This window comes from Mastomys coucha, unplaced genomic scaffold (genome assembly GCF_008632895.1).
Source record: "Mastomys coucha isolate ucsf_1 unplaced genomic scaffold, UCSF_Mcou_1 pScaffold22, whole genome shotgun sequence".
Lineage (NCBI taxonomy): Eukaryota > Metazoa > Chordata > Mammalia > Rodentia > Muridae > Mastomys > Mastomys coucha.
In genome coordinates this window covers 130,455,492-130,470,689 of record NW_022196905.1, presented here as the reverse complement: position 1 = coordinate 130,470,689, position 15,198 = coordinate 130,455,492, and the positions used below count along the sequence as shown (strand labels likewise).

Sequence of the window (15,198 nt, the reverse complement as noted above, 5' to 3'; positions counted from 1 at the left end):
CAGGGGACAGCCCTGTGTAGTCTGCAGAGCTCTATGCAAACATGGGTCCGGGGTTTATTAAGATGGGGTTTCTAAGCCCTCACAGTATGGGGTGGGTCCATTTGCCACAAGCCCAACTGCCATCCCCAAATCATCCCTGAGCCCTAGCCAGATCTGAAGCTGGCTTGTCATTCTATAGCTTTGGTGCATCCCATCAGTATGCCTTCTGTAACTTGGGACAGTTATTTGGTAACTTTACTTGACACTGCTTCTCTCTACTGGGCATGCCAGCTGCCTGGGTAGCAGACAGAGACACCCAAACAAATGTTTGTATAAAAGTGCTGCTAGAGGGTCAGGGGAAGGGCGGTGGCTGGAGTCTGTAAGCAGCCCAGACTGGCCCAAACATTCTCTTCTTTTGTGCTCTGTCCCCACAGAAGCACTTTCCTGAGAGGTGACCACGCCTGTTGAGTCACCACTCTATCTGGTCACACTCTCGCCCTGGCTTCTTCCTCAGCTTCCTTTTCAGTGTAGACAAGCTAGCTGTCCTAGGTGATTTCTGAAACTCCTCAGGAGCATAAAACCACACACACACACACACACACACACACACACAAACCTCCCTCGGAGACAGTGAATGGTGTCACCACAATGAAGGTGGATTGGCCTTCATGTAGGTATCATCAAAGATTGTGTTCTATCCTCATTCCTAATAATTGTAGGAGCTTAGATGTAGGCCTGCATCTCCAGAAGCTGGCCTACATTTAAGCCCCTCTTACCACACCTGCCACTACGTTCCTCATCCACATTCCTGTAATTCCTTGCTCCCTGGGCTCACCCCTTTCTACTGCATACTACTGGCCACTCTTGGCCCAGTACCCAAATCCATCAATCCAGAGCACTGGCCAGACATCTTTATGTATCTTCAGGCTAGCCTCAGACTCTCTTTATAGCTGAGGATGACTTTAAATTTCTGATCATCCTACCGCCTCCTGAGTACAGGAGGTATAAACCAGGCCTGGTTTATTTGAAGCTAGGGATCAAACTCAGAACCTCATGTGTACCACACAAGTACTCTACCAACTGAGATATTGCCATTTATCTCAAGTAAAAAAATTGGGATTCACAGCCCCAAGATATTCTTATTTTATGTACATAATATGCATAGACAATTATAGTAGTGTATTTTGAGAAAACTCTATATATCACATTCTAAAAATAAGAAGCTACAGCCAGGCATAGTAGTTCATAACTACAATTCCAGTTCTTTGGAGGCAAAGTGAGTTCAAGTACAGCCTAGGCAACTTACTGAGACGCTGTGTAAAGATGAAAAGTAAAGAGATCTGAGGCTGTAGCTTCGTGGCAGTGTGCTTGCCTAGTGTGAGTAAATCTCCAGTGCCACAACACACAAAGCAGTGGTCAGTGAAGGAAGTTAAAATACTTTATTAAGACATTTAAAAGTTGTTCTTGAAAATTACTTAAGTATAAAGACACACACACACATATATACTATATTATATTATATTATATTATATTATATTATATTATATTATATTATATTATATTATATTAATGGTGTTAGACATTGAACCCGGGGCCTTGCACATGCGAGGTAAGCATTCTAGTACTGAGCTCTATCACCAGTACACTGAAGTTCTGTTGGAGTGTGTGTATGTGGGTGCATATGTGTGTGCATATAGAGACCAGAGATCAACCTTGGATGTTATTCCTCAGGAGCTGCCCACCTTGGGATTTTGGTGGTGGTGGTGGTATTGCTTGCTTGCTTGCTTGCTTGCTTGCTTGTCTGTTTAAGACAGTCTCTCACTGAGAGCTAAGGCTTGCCAATTAGGTTAGAGTAGCCCCCAGAGACTTCAAAGCCTCCTGCCTCTGGGCTTAGAAGCGTCCACCACCTGCCCACACACACACACCCCACCCCAGCTTTTTTACATGTATTTTAGTGATGAAATGCAGGTCCTCATGCATACAAGGCAAGTTCAGTGGTAGAGTACTTACCTAACATGTGCAAAGCCTAGGGTTTACTCCTCACCACTACCTTATGGATAGGTGGGTGGATGGGTGGATGGATAAATGGATATATAGATACATAGATACATAGGGTTCAATCCCCAGCACTTCTGAATGAGCAAATAACAAATGGGGGAAAAAAAGAGCAAGCAAAATTAGCTAGATCAATCTATTAGCATTTTACTAAAGATTTTTGTCTTTAAATTTGTAGGGAATATAGAATACAGATTTTTGTGTTTATTAACCAGAAGGCAGGGCTGTGAGCTCACTTCATGAGCTGGGATGTGTTCCCCCCTTCGAAGCTGCTATGACAAGTGGCTACACCACTGAAGAAAATTCCTCCTCCTCCAATCCCTTAGCAACCATTTTCTACCGATAGATAGCTCCTGTGATGGAGTGATGACAGTGGGCCTGGTATTGCTGGGTTTCATTTCAAATTAGACTTCATTAAAAGGTATAGGGTGGTGGTGGCGCACACCTTTAATCCCAGCACTTGGGAGGCAGAAGCAGGCGGATTTCTGAGTTTGAGTCCAGTCTGGTCTATAGAGTGTGAGTTCCAGGACAACCAGGGCTACACAGAGAAACCCTGTCTTGGGGAGGGGGATATATATATATATATATATATATGTATATATATTTAAAAGGTATCGTATTATAAACTGTTTTATTTCTTTCTGAGTCAGATTGGATCATTTCCAACTGTATTTCTACTTTTGTTTATATATGTAGATGCACAGGGGAGTGTGTGTAGGTCAAAGGTCAAGCTAGTGTATTATTCCTTAGGAGCTATCTTGTTTTTTAAGGCAGAATCTTTCACTGGGACTTGGGACCCTCCAGGTAGACTAAGGTGACTAGCTAACAGACCCCAGGGCTGCTTGTGTCCCCACTGGTGCCTGACCTGGCATTTTTAGATGGATTCTGGGAATCAGAACTCAGGTACTCATGCTGGCATGCCAGGTGCTTTACCCACTGAGTTATCTTTCTGGGGTTTTGTCACCATATCAACCAATCTGACCTGGGACTTACATTGATCTGCATATCAGTGTTTTCCCTACTCCTGGGATTATAGGCATGCACCACCATACCAGGCTTTAGGCATGACGTTAATCGTAGTATATATCATCTTTTTTTTTTTTTAGATAGAATCTTACTATATAGCCTTGGCTGGCCTAGAACTCAATATATGGAGGTTAGCCTCAAACTCATACATGTGGAGACTAAAGGTACATTCTGCCTTCTTAAGACTCTGTATGTTGTGCCAATTGTGGTAGTGCACTACTCTAATCCCAGCAATCCAGAAGGCGGAGGGAGGCAGATCTCTGTGAGTTTGAGGCCAGCCTGGATTACATACTGATTTTCATGCCATCTAGTGCTATGTAATGAGACCCTGTCTCAAAAAAAAAAAGAAGGAAGGAAGGAAGAAGGAAGAAAGAAAGAAAAGAATTAAAGGATGTCTGGTCATATCCATTCTGGCATTTTCTGATCTTGGGATTTGTAAATTCTATTTTTTTTCTAGATCAGTCTGGCTAGGAGCTAATCAATTTCAATGATTTCTTTTTTCCTTAAGAACCTGCTTTTGTTTGCATTGATTTTTTTTTCTCTTTGCCTTTTCAGTTTTATTGCTCCCCAATCTCCTTTGCTCACTTCTGCTTTTGCATTTGATTTGTTCCTTTTTTATGTTCTTAAGAGGTCCAGTGCATGTTTTACTCCATTGTGGCCAGAGAATGTGCTTCAGATGATATTTGTTCTTTTGAATTTATCAAGACTTGTTTGCAGCTCTGCTTGCTGTAGGATATTCCCCATGTATACTAAAGGAACACTTGTTATGTAGCTGTGTGGGTCCACTGAGGTGGTTGGTTGGTAGTGTTCTTCAGGCTTCTGCATCCATACTGACATTTTGCTAGGCTTCTGCCTCAGAGCATCTGCCTCAAATCTCTCCAGTCAGGGGCTGGGGGCGTGGCTCAGTGGTAGAGCTCCTGCCTAGAATCCCCCAGGGAGGGGCTGGGGGGGTGGCTCAGTGGTAGAGCCCCTGCCTAGAATCCCCCAGTGAGGGGCTGGGGGCGTGGCTCAGTGGTAGAGCCCCTGCCTAGAATCCCCCAGGGAGGGGCTGGGGGCGTGGCTCAGTGGTAGAGCCTCTGCCTAGAATCCTCCAGGGAGGGGCTGGGGGCGTGGCTCAGTGGTAGAGCACCTGCCTAGAATGCCCCAGGGAGGGGCTGGGGGCGTGGCTCAGCGGCCTTGCATTCTCACAGCTCTAAGTTTCTTCCCCATCACCACAGGGAGAAATGATTTTACATCTCTGTTATTAATAGATGTGAATGGAGTTTTGATATTTGTACCCATTATTATGGAAGGTCTTTTTCAGTTTTTGGTTAGTGTATTGGGATGTATATACCTTCAGCTCCCTTGGCAAGCCTTTCAGAGCAAGGTGTTAGTCTTGCTTATCAAGCATTCCTTTAGTATCCTGAACCTTGTGAACCTTTAGCATCCTTGTGTCATAAAATTAACATTATCAGTTACTTTTAGTGGTGATGGATGGTTCTGATCCTGCCTGGCACTGTGCTCCTGATTCTCCCTTTGTCTCTATTAAGGCAACTCCTCAAGTATTTCTGTCTCCTCTTACTCTTCTTTGCTCATTTATATGGAATCTATCCTCCAGTCATGTGATCTTTAATGTGGCCGTTTTTTGCTTTTCCATTGATATTTGATGTTACCTAGACTACTTCTCCAGGGAAGCTGGCTCCTGATAACTTGGCTCAGTGTCCCTTGCAGTGCCCAACCTTGGCCTTTCCCAGATCATGTAGCCACTTAGGAAACCCTTGTTAAATTAGTGCATGAAGAGACAGTATAATTGAGGTGACTGCTGGCTCAGGAAGCAGCATTCATAATTAGCATTTTGCATACCTGTTGGCCTGGCCAGCTTTCGTTCCATCCCTGTCCCTGGGGGAGATGCCAGCGCCTGACACATCTCAGCATGCCTTCCCCCAGCCTGTGCAGGGATGACTAGAATTAATGAGCTAATGTTACCGCGCTTAGCAAAATGTGCTGAATAAATCCAGGTGATAGGGTTGTTTGTTATATAATTATGCTGTTTAAGGTCCTGAATTGCATAACGAACTGCTCACTACCTCCAAGCCTGCTTTAGGAATTAACTTATCAGATGATCGTAAAATGTTTTTTGAGTTTGTCATGGTGGGTGGATAGGGATAGTGGCGAAGCGTGTTGGGTTGGAGGCTGGGCAGGTGGCTTATAGAACTTCGCATGTTATTCTTCTGTCTATGGGTGTGTTCTGTCTCCTCCCTCAGACAATTCTGTAATTGAACTGCTGAGTTGAGAGGTTCCTGACGTACAGCCTGAGACCTAACAATGCTTGTGTGGAGTTTAAATGGCATTGGAAATTGTTAACGAGACAGAAAGCTATGATTTCCTCAGCTTAACATGCAGGTCGGGGTTTGGCATGCTGAAGTTCATTGTTTTGGTCTCCAGCTCAAACATGCTAGGACTATTATACCATCATGTGGTAATTAGCCGTTCCTTTAATACACATAATAAAAATTAAGCCTATGAGGTACTTTACCAATGGCTTTTACATATCCCAAAACAATATTCCAATGCTGTAGGCCTTTAGTCATGCAATGTACCATCGTAAAGTTGAGAGTCTAATGCACCAAACTATTTGAACATTCAATTCCTTTTCTATTCTGTGGCCAGTTTTGCTACTTTGACATTAACTTTAGTACTGTTAAATTAAATATAGATGCTATAATGAATAATTACAAGAGTGCCAGAACTTCCATTTACAGTGGGGCGTGCTGAGAATTTGTCTTAAGGCATAGTTGGTTACTATTTGCTCATAAAGTGTGTCTTCTTCATATGTTACTGGATTCCTGCTGAATGGCAAGATGGAAGCTACTTTTTCATCAGAAGCAGGCACACTGGGTCCTGGCCTTTAAATAGGATGGCCTGGCGGGGCCTGGGGACATGGCCCAGTCAGTTAAGTGCTTGGCAAGCGTGAGGATCCACGTTCCATCCCCAGGACCCATGTAAAAAGCTCCTACGAGTTTGTAATCACTGGAGCTAGGGAAGTGGAAACCGGTGGATTCCTGGCCTACTTAGTGAGGTCCAGGCCAAATGAAAGACACTGTCTCAGCAAGGTGGAGAAAGATTGTGGAAGACACCCATCATCAATACCTTTCCACACGCACACACACATGTACAGAATGCAGCCTTACTTCCTGAAAAGTCAGATAGGCACTTGCAGTCGTGCTAGAAAAGGCAATGTCTGTGAACATTCCTAGAGTGCTCTGCGCATACAGCTCTTCTCCTCATCCCTGACCTGGGTCAAGCTCAGATGGTCCTTCTGTATAAAGGAGGTTGTGGGCATAGTGCTCATTTTTCTCAATCCATTTTCCCAGCCTGAAGACATGGAGGGCAGAGAGGGATTCAAGTTTCCTAGGAAGACAGTACAATTAAAAGAAAAAAAAGTACCTGGGATGTTCTGAGAATTTCACTTTTCTTGTTATTGCCACTCCTGCTTAGAAGAACTATGTTCCCAAAATAGCTCTAGCAATCTAACATAACATAAATATTTTAATGCTAATTAAAATAATAATGAAAAGTCATGAATGAGAAAGAGACTGTGTATAGAGGCCGCATAAGTGCCCAACAAGCCTGAGAGTCACATGATGGACAGTGTTGGTGTTAAGCCCCAGTGCCGGGCTCCCTCAGGGCTGCAGACTCTACCTTCATACATCCTGGTGACGCATGGAGTAAACGCTGTGAACACATTGACATCGCAGAGAATTCCAGGCCAGCCCTTGCTTCCAGGAACCAGGGGTGGTCTGAAAAATTAATGACTCTGGTATGGAAAGTTAAGTGAGTTCTTGAATATATACCCTCACTGATCTGCCATGTGTGGTGTTTAGCATTCCTTGAGAGGAGACTAAATCTCCACAGCCATCCTTCGGCGAGGCTGGCGCCCCTTCCACAAATAGATTCAGTAATCTTTCTAAGCCCTGTGACTTGGATATTCTTCTACTCTCAGAATTCCAAAGGGTGTGTTCCCCCGGGGCCCAGCAGGTGGGTTATAATTGCCTCCTAAACAGAAGGAAAAGGAAGATCATATTGTCTAAGAGCATTTACTGTCTGTCTGTCTGTCTGTCTGTCTGTCTGTCTACCTTCTGCTGAGAATTCTTGGGAAAGCCAGAGACCAAAACCCAGTCCTATAAATTGCCTGTCTACTTTTTCCAACTGTAGACTAAAATCTAACCCTGAGTAAATGTGATGGCAGACATCATTCCTTTGGGGAAGAGGGCCAGTATGTGTGAGTATAAAGAAACCTAGATGTGGAAGCCAGAGTCAGCTCCATGTATTGTTCCTCAGGAGCCATCTACCCTGTCTTTTGAGGTAGTATCTCTCACTGACCTAGAACTCACAAACTGCAAGGCTAGCTGTCAGTGAGCTAGAGAAATCCATCTGTCTCCACTGCACTACTACTGGGATTACCAAGGCCCTCACTTGGCTGCTTATGTGGGTGCTGGGGACTCAGACTCAGGTCTTTATGCTTGCTTAGCAAGCTCTACTGACGGAGCCATCTTCCCAGCCCCAAACATCATGTTCTTTGTCTACAATGTCTCCCAGGACTGGCCCAGATGCTCTTTTGCTCTCTGTATTCTAATGGGGAACTTGGTGCCTTCCTAGCTGGCTGGCCACAGGCCTGCTATGGGTCATCACCAATTGCACTTTTATAGGTATCCCTCATCTTAGAACCAGCAGCTAGCTGCATGCCTTTAACTGTTCTTAACACCCAGCATCATGCTGTAGATATAGTTCAGGGATAGACCTTCCACAAACTTCAACAAGCACAAAGCACTAATGCACAAGGCTCTGGATTCGATACACAGCAGCACACGATCTAAATGTGATGTTGCCTCTAATCCTAGCACCTGACAAATGAAGGCAGGCGGATCAGAAATTCAAAGCCAGCATAGTTTACATGAGCCTTTGCCTCAAAAAGTAAAATAAAATAAAGACAAGGGCATGGACTTACAGAGCCCTGGGGTACTCTCCTCTCTCTGAGAGTTTCCATGTATGTATAGAATTGTGACCACCTGGAGTCAGCAGGCTTAGTTCAGCTTTCTCTGGGCCTACCAGTCAACCAGGTAAACCCAGGCTAGCCCTTCCTTCTCAATGAATTTTAGTGCCTCTTCTGTAGTAAGTGCCACTGTGAGACTCTTCTAAGAAGATGTCCTGTCTATACAAGTGTTCTGTGGCCTGAGCAACTCCCTTAGTTCCAGGTCCTTGCACTTCCTACACTTATTTAATGTAGAGGCACCTTTCACAGACCAGTATCCCCCAGAGAAGGCTCTGTAAATAAAATAGGCTGCCCTGAGGCTCCCTTCCTCCCACTCAGTACACCTGCGTCTCTATTTCTATCTGACCAGTGAATGAAAATCCTTAGCCGGGCGGTGGTGGTGCACGCCTTTAATCCCAGCACTCGGGAGGCAGAGGCATGAGGATTTCCGAGTTCGAGGCCAGCCTGGTCTACAGAGTGAGTTCCAGGACAGCCAAGGCTACACAGAGAAACCCTGTCTCGAAAAACCAAAAAAAAAAAAAAAAAAGAAAATCCTTAAAAGAATCCCAGCCACCAGAGTTGGCAAATCCCAGTGAGTTCTGTTGTCACCCCATTTCCAGATGTTAAGAGTCTTGGACTGAGTACCTAGCCAGTGGCTAAAGTGGCAATGAAAGGGGAATCTAGGCCACAAGAAAGTCTCCAGGAGATGACTTCTGGATACTGGCCTAGAATTGCCAGTAAGGGACTGGGCGTGGCTCAGAGGTACAACACCTACTTGAACTCTCCTGGTAATGAACTGGGAGTGTGTCTCAGCAGAAGAGGGCTTGCCTAGAATTCACCAGTGAGGGGCTAAGAGCATAGCTTGGTGGTAGAGTGTTTCCCAGATGAGGGTCTGGGTGAGTATGCTGACCTGTGTTCTTTCATTGTGTAGATCCGGTACCAGCCCTGGACGTCGGGCAACAGCTGGAAATAAAAGTGCAGCGTCTACACGACATTGAAACAGAGAACCAGAAACTTAGGGAAACACTAGAAGAGTACAACAAGGAGTTTGCTGAAGTGAAAAATCAAGGTCGGTGGCAATGCCTGCCTGGCTGTGCTTTCTGCCCCCCCCCCCCCCCCCCCCCCCCTTAATTGCCTTCTTCATAGTGTTGGAACTGGATGTAATTGTTACCCTCCTCATGAAGCCAGGGTGGGGCAAGCAGCCGAATCTCTTAAACAAAGATAATGATACTGCCTAGCTATGCCACAGCTAAACTTTTCCTCCCGCAATAACTACATAGGATTTTATTGCCCTTGGTCTGGGCCGGATCGGGATTCTTTGAAAATTCCTCCTGTATCATCTTGTGATAGGATCTGTCTTTTCAAAGACTGATGTGTCGCCTCTGGGCGACACCTGTCAGACAGCCAGCTCCTGATCAAAGGGTCATACACAGTAAGTCATTTAGTAATTGCTACCGATCCATTAAGGCTCCAGACAAGACTCATCCTTGCAAGCTGTATGCTTACACACCATTCCTCCCATGTTGACCTCATCTATTCATTGTGGAGAGAGAGAGAGAGAGAGAGAGAGAGAGAGAGAGAGAGAGAGAGAGAGAGAGAGAACAGGAAGTATTACCTTACATCACAAGGCATGGAAAGCAAAGGCTTTGCCTTGAAAACCAGGTGTGTTCAAAATCCTAGAACCTGGCCTGGTGTGAACAGCAGTCCTAGTACTCCAGAGGCCAAGGTAGGAGGATTCAAAGTTCAAGGCCTGCCTAGGTTACAGGCTTGTTCAAGGCTGTTCTGAGCAATTTAGTTAGAGCTTGTTTCACAAATAAAAAGCAGAAAGAGGGCTAAGGATATATAGGTCAGCAGATGAACATCTTTCAGTGAGGCACTAGGGGAGTGGCTCAGTGGTTTAAGTGTTCGCCCAGCCTTGCATGATCAAGGCCTTCGGTTCAAGTCTCCACTAATAAAAAATAAAAACAAACAATGCAGAAAGCCTTAGAACCTTCTGAAGAAAAGGCCCAATTCAACAACAGTCACAAGGTTTATAAAGCAACTCCCAAGTTTCCTGTGTCTGTGTGCCTTTGGTTTTGTTCTGGAGACACAGGTGAGGACTTAGGTAGGAGGGCGGGGTATCGGTCTGGCTGGCTCCTCTGCACGCCCTGCTGGTTAGTGAGCTTTTAGAAAACTAATCAAAAGCTAAATGACAAGGATTGTGAAGAACATCCTTTTTGCCTTTAAGACTGTTGGAGACAGACTCGGGAGGGGCACTGTCTGTGGGAAGATCCAGAAAGAGGCTGGAATGATGTAAGCAAAGCTGGGACAGACAGGCCTGGAGTGTGAGGGTAGAAGGCTCCATGGCTGCCGTCAGGCCTATGATCACACACTGACTGGAGATTGGTTCCACGGTGGGATGCAGAAATTTTGGGGGTCAGATCCTACTTCAGCCTGGTTCTTTGGGACCACAGGGGACAGTACTGGCTTACTTAAAAGGGAAGTGTTTGGCTTATGAGTTGGGATCCTTCAAGACTTTCTCTCCCGCCGGGTGGTGGTGGCGCACGCCTTTAATCCCAGCACTCGGGAGGCAGAGGCAGGCGGATTTCTGGGTTCGAGGCCAGCCTGGTCTACAGAGTGAGTTCCAGGACAGCCAGGGCTACACAGAGAAACCCTGTCTCAACCCCCCCCCCCCCAAAAAAAGACTTAAAGAAAATCTTCTAATTCTTACTACTTTTAGCTCCAGTGACATGCCCTTTTTGCTCCCTCTGAGACAGGGGTTTTGTCCAGGCCAGGTTGGCTTCAAAGTTGCCATGTAGCTCACGTTGACCTCAAACTCCGTATATAGCCCAGTCTGATGTCATACTCACTGTATATAGGCTTGGCTAACCTCAGACTTATTCTGTAACTCAGGCCGCCTTCAAATTCACCATGTAGCCTAAGCTGACTTCAAACTCACTGTGTAGCTGAGTCAATCCTCAAACTTACTATGTAGCTCAGAGTAGCCTCCAATTGATAATTCTCTTCCGTCAGCCTCCTCACAGACACTAGCATCACAGGCATGGGCCACCATTCCAGTCCTAATTTGTTTCCATGAGTGTTGATGGAAACACACAACATACCCATTGCCTGACAGATGGCACTATGGAGTACTAGGGCTTCAAGCCTGCCAGTTTCTGCTTCTCCATACTCTACCTCAACTTGCGCCAGATACTGGGAATGGAAAAACAAAGCCCTCAAGTAGGCCTTGTAAGAGATGGCTCCACTGCTTGTGGATGCACAGATATCACGATGCACAGAGTCCCACAGGGTGACTGTTAGAATAGAGGGCTGAGTTCAAGGTTCTGTCCTAGGATCACACCTAGTTGGAACCCAGCAACACTCAGTTGTTTTGCTTGGATAGCCTCAGCTCAAGTAACGGAAGGCACGGCTATCAGTGTGTCATGGTGGGAAACCACTTCTGAGAGCAGCATGGGCCCTGCTGCTTATGCAGTCCAGCTAGACCCGCAGCTGGCCCCTCCTCAGACACCCTCGCCTCCGGTACCTCCAGACCCCTCTCACACCCCTCAGGATCAGATCTACATATGAAGCCCTCATCCACTAAAGCAGGTGGCCAGGGCAGAGTGCACACCAGCACCCAACTCCATGGTAGTTTCCCCCGTCCCTGGCTCGGCAAGTGACCCTCAGCCACAGAGCTTGGCATTTTCCACTCCCTAAGAAACAACAGCAAAGCGCCTTGGTGGCTGATGAGGTCTGAATCTGCCTTGACTTTCAAAACATTTGCCCCTTTCTGTGTAGGAGAGTCTCTAAGCCCACACCAAACTTGATCAGTCTGCGCTCTGTAGAGAACCAACTTAAGATGCATCAGAAAGACAATATTACATTTTACCATCGATTTTCCCCCTTTTCTAAGTGTGCTGGAGGGACCACCACAATCCTTCCTGGCAAAACCCATTGATCCTCCCCAACTTGAATACTACAAGTTCAATTTCACATTGAGGGAGTAAAAGGTCCCCAAAGGGACTCATAACCATTGATTTTGTGTCGGCCCAGACAAGCTTAGGTTTAAAATACAGCGATCCCGGCAGGTTACAAAAGCATGGTTCACCCAGCTACAAGGAACCGCTTCCCTTACTGTTGGTTTTTCTGTCTTTCGTTCTGCAGAGGTTACGATAAAAGCACTTAAGGAAAAAATCCGAGAATACGAGCAGACCCTGAAGAGCCAGGCCGAGACCATCGCTCTGGAGAAAGAGCAGAAACTACAAAATGATTTTGCAGAGAAGGAGAGGTAAGTACCGCCTCCCTGTGCTATCAGGCTCCCAGCACGGGCAAACACTTCACCGACAACCCTGATGTCCATCACATGACGGTTTGAAAACTCTACATGTGAAATCAGCCCAGTTTGCTGACAAAAGCCCCAAATGCTCCTACTGCAAAGTTTTGCTTAAAGGGCTCAGATACACAGTTCAACGGTAGGTAGAGCAACTGCCAATAACCTCCCTGTGAGCGAGGCCTCAGGGTCCTCAACACTACCACAAAAATTTGTTCAAAAAATGACAGTGATCCTTGTTCTTTGTTGAACAGTCCCCTGAGTGCAACATGTCCCTTTTCTCCTGGTGGCAGGGGTGAGGTGACAGGTAGCCAGAACACAGTGTTTGAGTCCTGCAGAGCGAGGACAAGGCTTCTGTAAGTGAAACACAAGTTGACAGTGGCAGCTGTACTTGAGCTGAAGCAGCAATGGACAGCTTCCTCTAAGACACCCCCCGCAGAAGCCTGGAACTCCATTTACGGTTATTGAATTTGATATTTATGTGTCACATAAAAAGTATTTTTTGTTTTGTTTTCTTTTGCCCCAGTACCTCATAAAACAAGGAACTGAGATCCCTAATCCAAAAATCTGAAATATTCTTGACATCTAAAACCGTAAATACTGAAAAAGTTAAGCATGCCCCAGGCTGAGGTAACTCAGTACACATGCTTAGCTTGTGCAGGGTGTGGTTTGCATCCCAGCACCAAAAGTAACAGAGAGTTCAGGCTTTTTTAGAGCACTCCAAACGTGACACTTTCACCCAGTACCATCTACATGAATATTTCAGAAGTCAAAATCTCTAAATGTCTGGCACAGTTGTGGTCCAGGCACTTCGGGTAAGGGACCCTCCACCTGATTAGTAAAACCCACGGAGGCTGTGCCTGCTGAGCGGCAGTTACGGCTTTCTAATGGCTTACTTTATTCCAGACTTTCTCCATAAAGGAGTAGTTTTCCACTAATGGAGCAATTTAATGAAAGTCAGATTCTTGTAAACGCTATGGGAACTCCTAAGCTTGCTAGTTCTAACTATGTTAGTCAGATTTTTAAAAACTCTTTAGTTAAATTAAGATGTTAAATTTTAGCACTAGCACAGGAAATGCACATACATTTTAACAGTAGGCACTAACAAGATTTATAGTTTCAAGGAAGGGGTTAGGTTTGCTGATAAGGGTGTGTGTGTGTGTGTGTGTGTGTGTGTGTGTGTGTGTGTGTAGGCCAAAGGTCAGTGAGAGGTGTGGTGTCTTCCCCTATCACTCTCCACCTTATTCTTTGAGACCAGGTCTCTTACTAAACCTAGAGCTGTCCAGTTCAGCTAGACCAATTGGTCAGGTCCTCAGCTTGTGTGGCAAACAGCTTACTCACTTAGCCATCTCCCAGTCCTGGCGTGGGGTTTTGTTGTACTATTGGCCATTGATTTCATAGGTCATCAGAGTTTTAAGGGTGGCTTCAAAAAGATCTCAGGAGCCAGGTACACTGGCACGCACTTAGGATCCCAGTATTCCCGAGTCTTTGTTCCTTTTATGAATCGTGAGTTCCTTTTATGTTTTTGTTTTGAGGTAAGATCTCACTATGCAACTTTGGCTAGCCTGGAACTCGATATATCAACCAGAATGGCCTCAAACTCACAGAAATCTGCCTGCCACTACGTACTAGAATTAAGGCATACACCATCACACCTAGGAGATCATGAGTTCTAATCCAGCATAGAGCAAGACCTTTCCTACAAAAGATAAATAAACAAAAATAAAAGATGTCAGGCACAAAGCTAAGGTAAGGCTCCCTGATAAACGTCATGCTTAACTGCATGCTGCCCCAGTTCAGTCTCTACTTTCAATATTAAAAACAAACAACAACAAAAATTCTACCTTTTTTTTGTTATTATAATAAAATATTATACCAAAAAACAATTCGAGGAAAAGTTTCTTTTGTCTTTTAGGTCACAATTTGTCATTGTATGATGTCAGGGCAAAAACCTGGCGCAGAACCATAGAGGAGTACTGCTTCCTTATCCATCCTGGATGGTGCCACTCATAGTACACTGGGCTCTCTCAAATTAATTAACAATTAAGACACTCCCCACCCCTAACATGCCTGCCAGCCAATCTGACTTAGGCAGCTTCTCAATCAAGGCTTTCCTCTCAGATGACTCTAGGCTCTGTCAAGTTGACAATTACGTCTAACTAGGACACCTCCCAAGTCACAAAAGCTTCAGGGATACTGTGGTGCTGACTTCATTGGCTCCATTTATAAAGAGGAAAAGCTAGGTGTTCTGTTGGGTGCATGCCTTTAATCCCAGGACCTGGGAAGCAGAGCCATTCAGATCTTACACCTTGGTGAGTTTGGGGCCAACTTGTTCCATGTGGCCAGTTCCAGATCAGCACTAACTATACATAGACCCCAATTCAAACAAAAACAAGTAAAAATAAATAATAAATATGAAGAAAATAAGGTCAGGCATGGTGGCACATGCTGTCAGGTAGGCAGTTTTATGAGTTTGAGGCCAGATTAGTCTACAAAATGAGTTCCAGACCAGCCAGGGCTACACAGTGAGACCCTGACTTAAAGAACAAAAGAAGGAAAACAAATGAATGTACTTGCTACACAAACCTGGTAGCCTGAGTTTGGTTGGTGGAACTCTCATAAAATGGAAAGAGAAGCCATTCCACAGAGTTGTCCTCTGACTTCCACACACACACACACACACACACACACACACACACACACACACACAGACATATACCAGACACACACCACACACACATACACACGCACACACCACACGCACACATACACACACACACACATACACACACACCACACATACACACACACCACACAT

General features: G+C 45.3%; 1 protein-coding gene across 5 annotated transcripts in view; it reads left to right on the top strand.

The window, feature by feature from the left end:
* Positions 1–15,198, top strand: part of Cux1 (cut like homeobox 1) — a 327,459-nt gene that overhangs the window by 187,533 nt on the left and 124,728 nt on the right. For all 5 annotated transcript variants that reach the window (XM_031338271.1, XM_031338273.1, XM_031338270.1 and 2 more), the window contains exons 5-6: positions 9,003–9,140; positions 12,215–12,338. In XM_031338271.1, the coding sequence (XP_031194131.1) occupies positions 9,003–9,140; positions 12,215–12,338 (262 nt within the window). The remainder of the gene's footprint in view (positions 1–9,002; positions 9,141–12,214; positions 12,339–15,198) is intronic.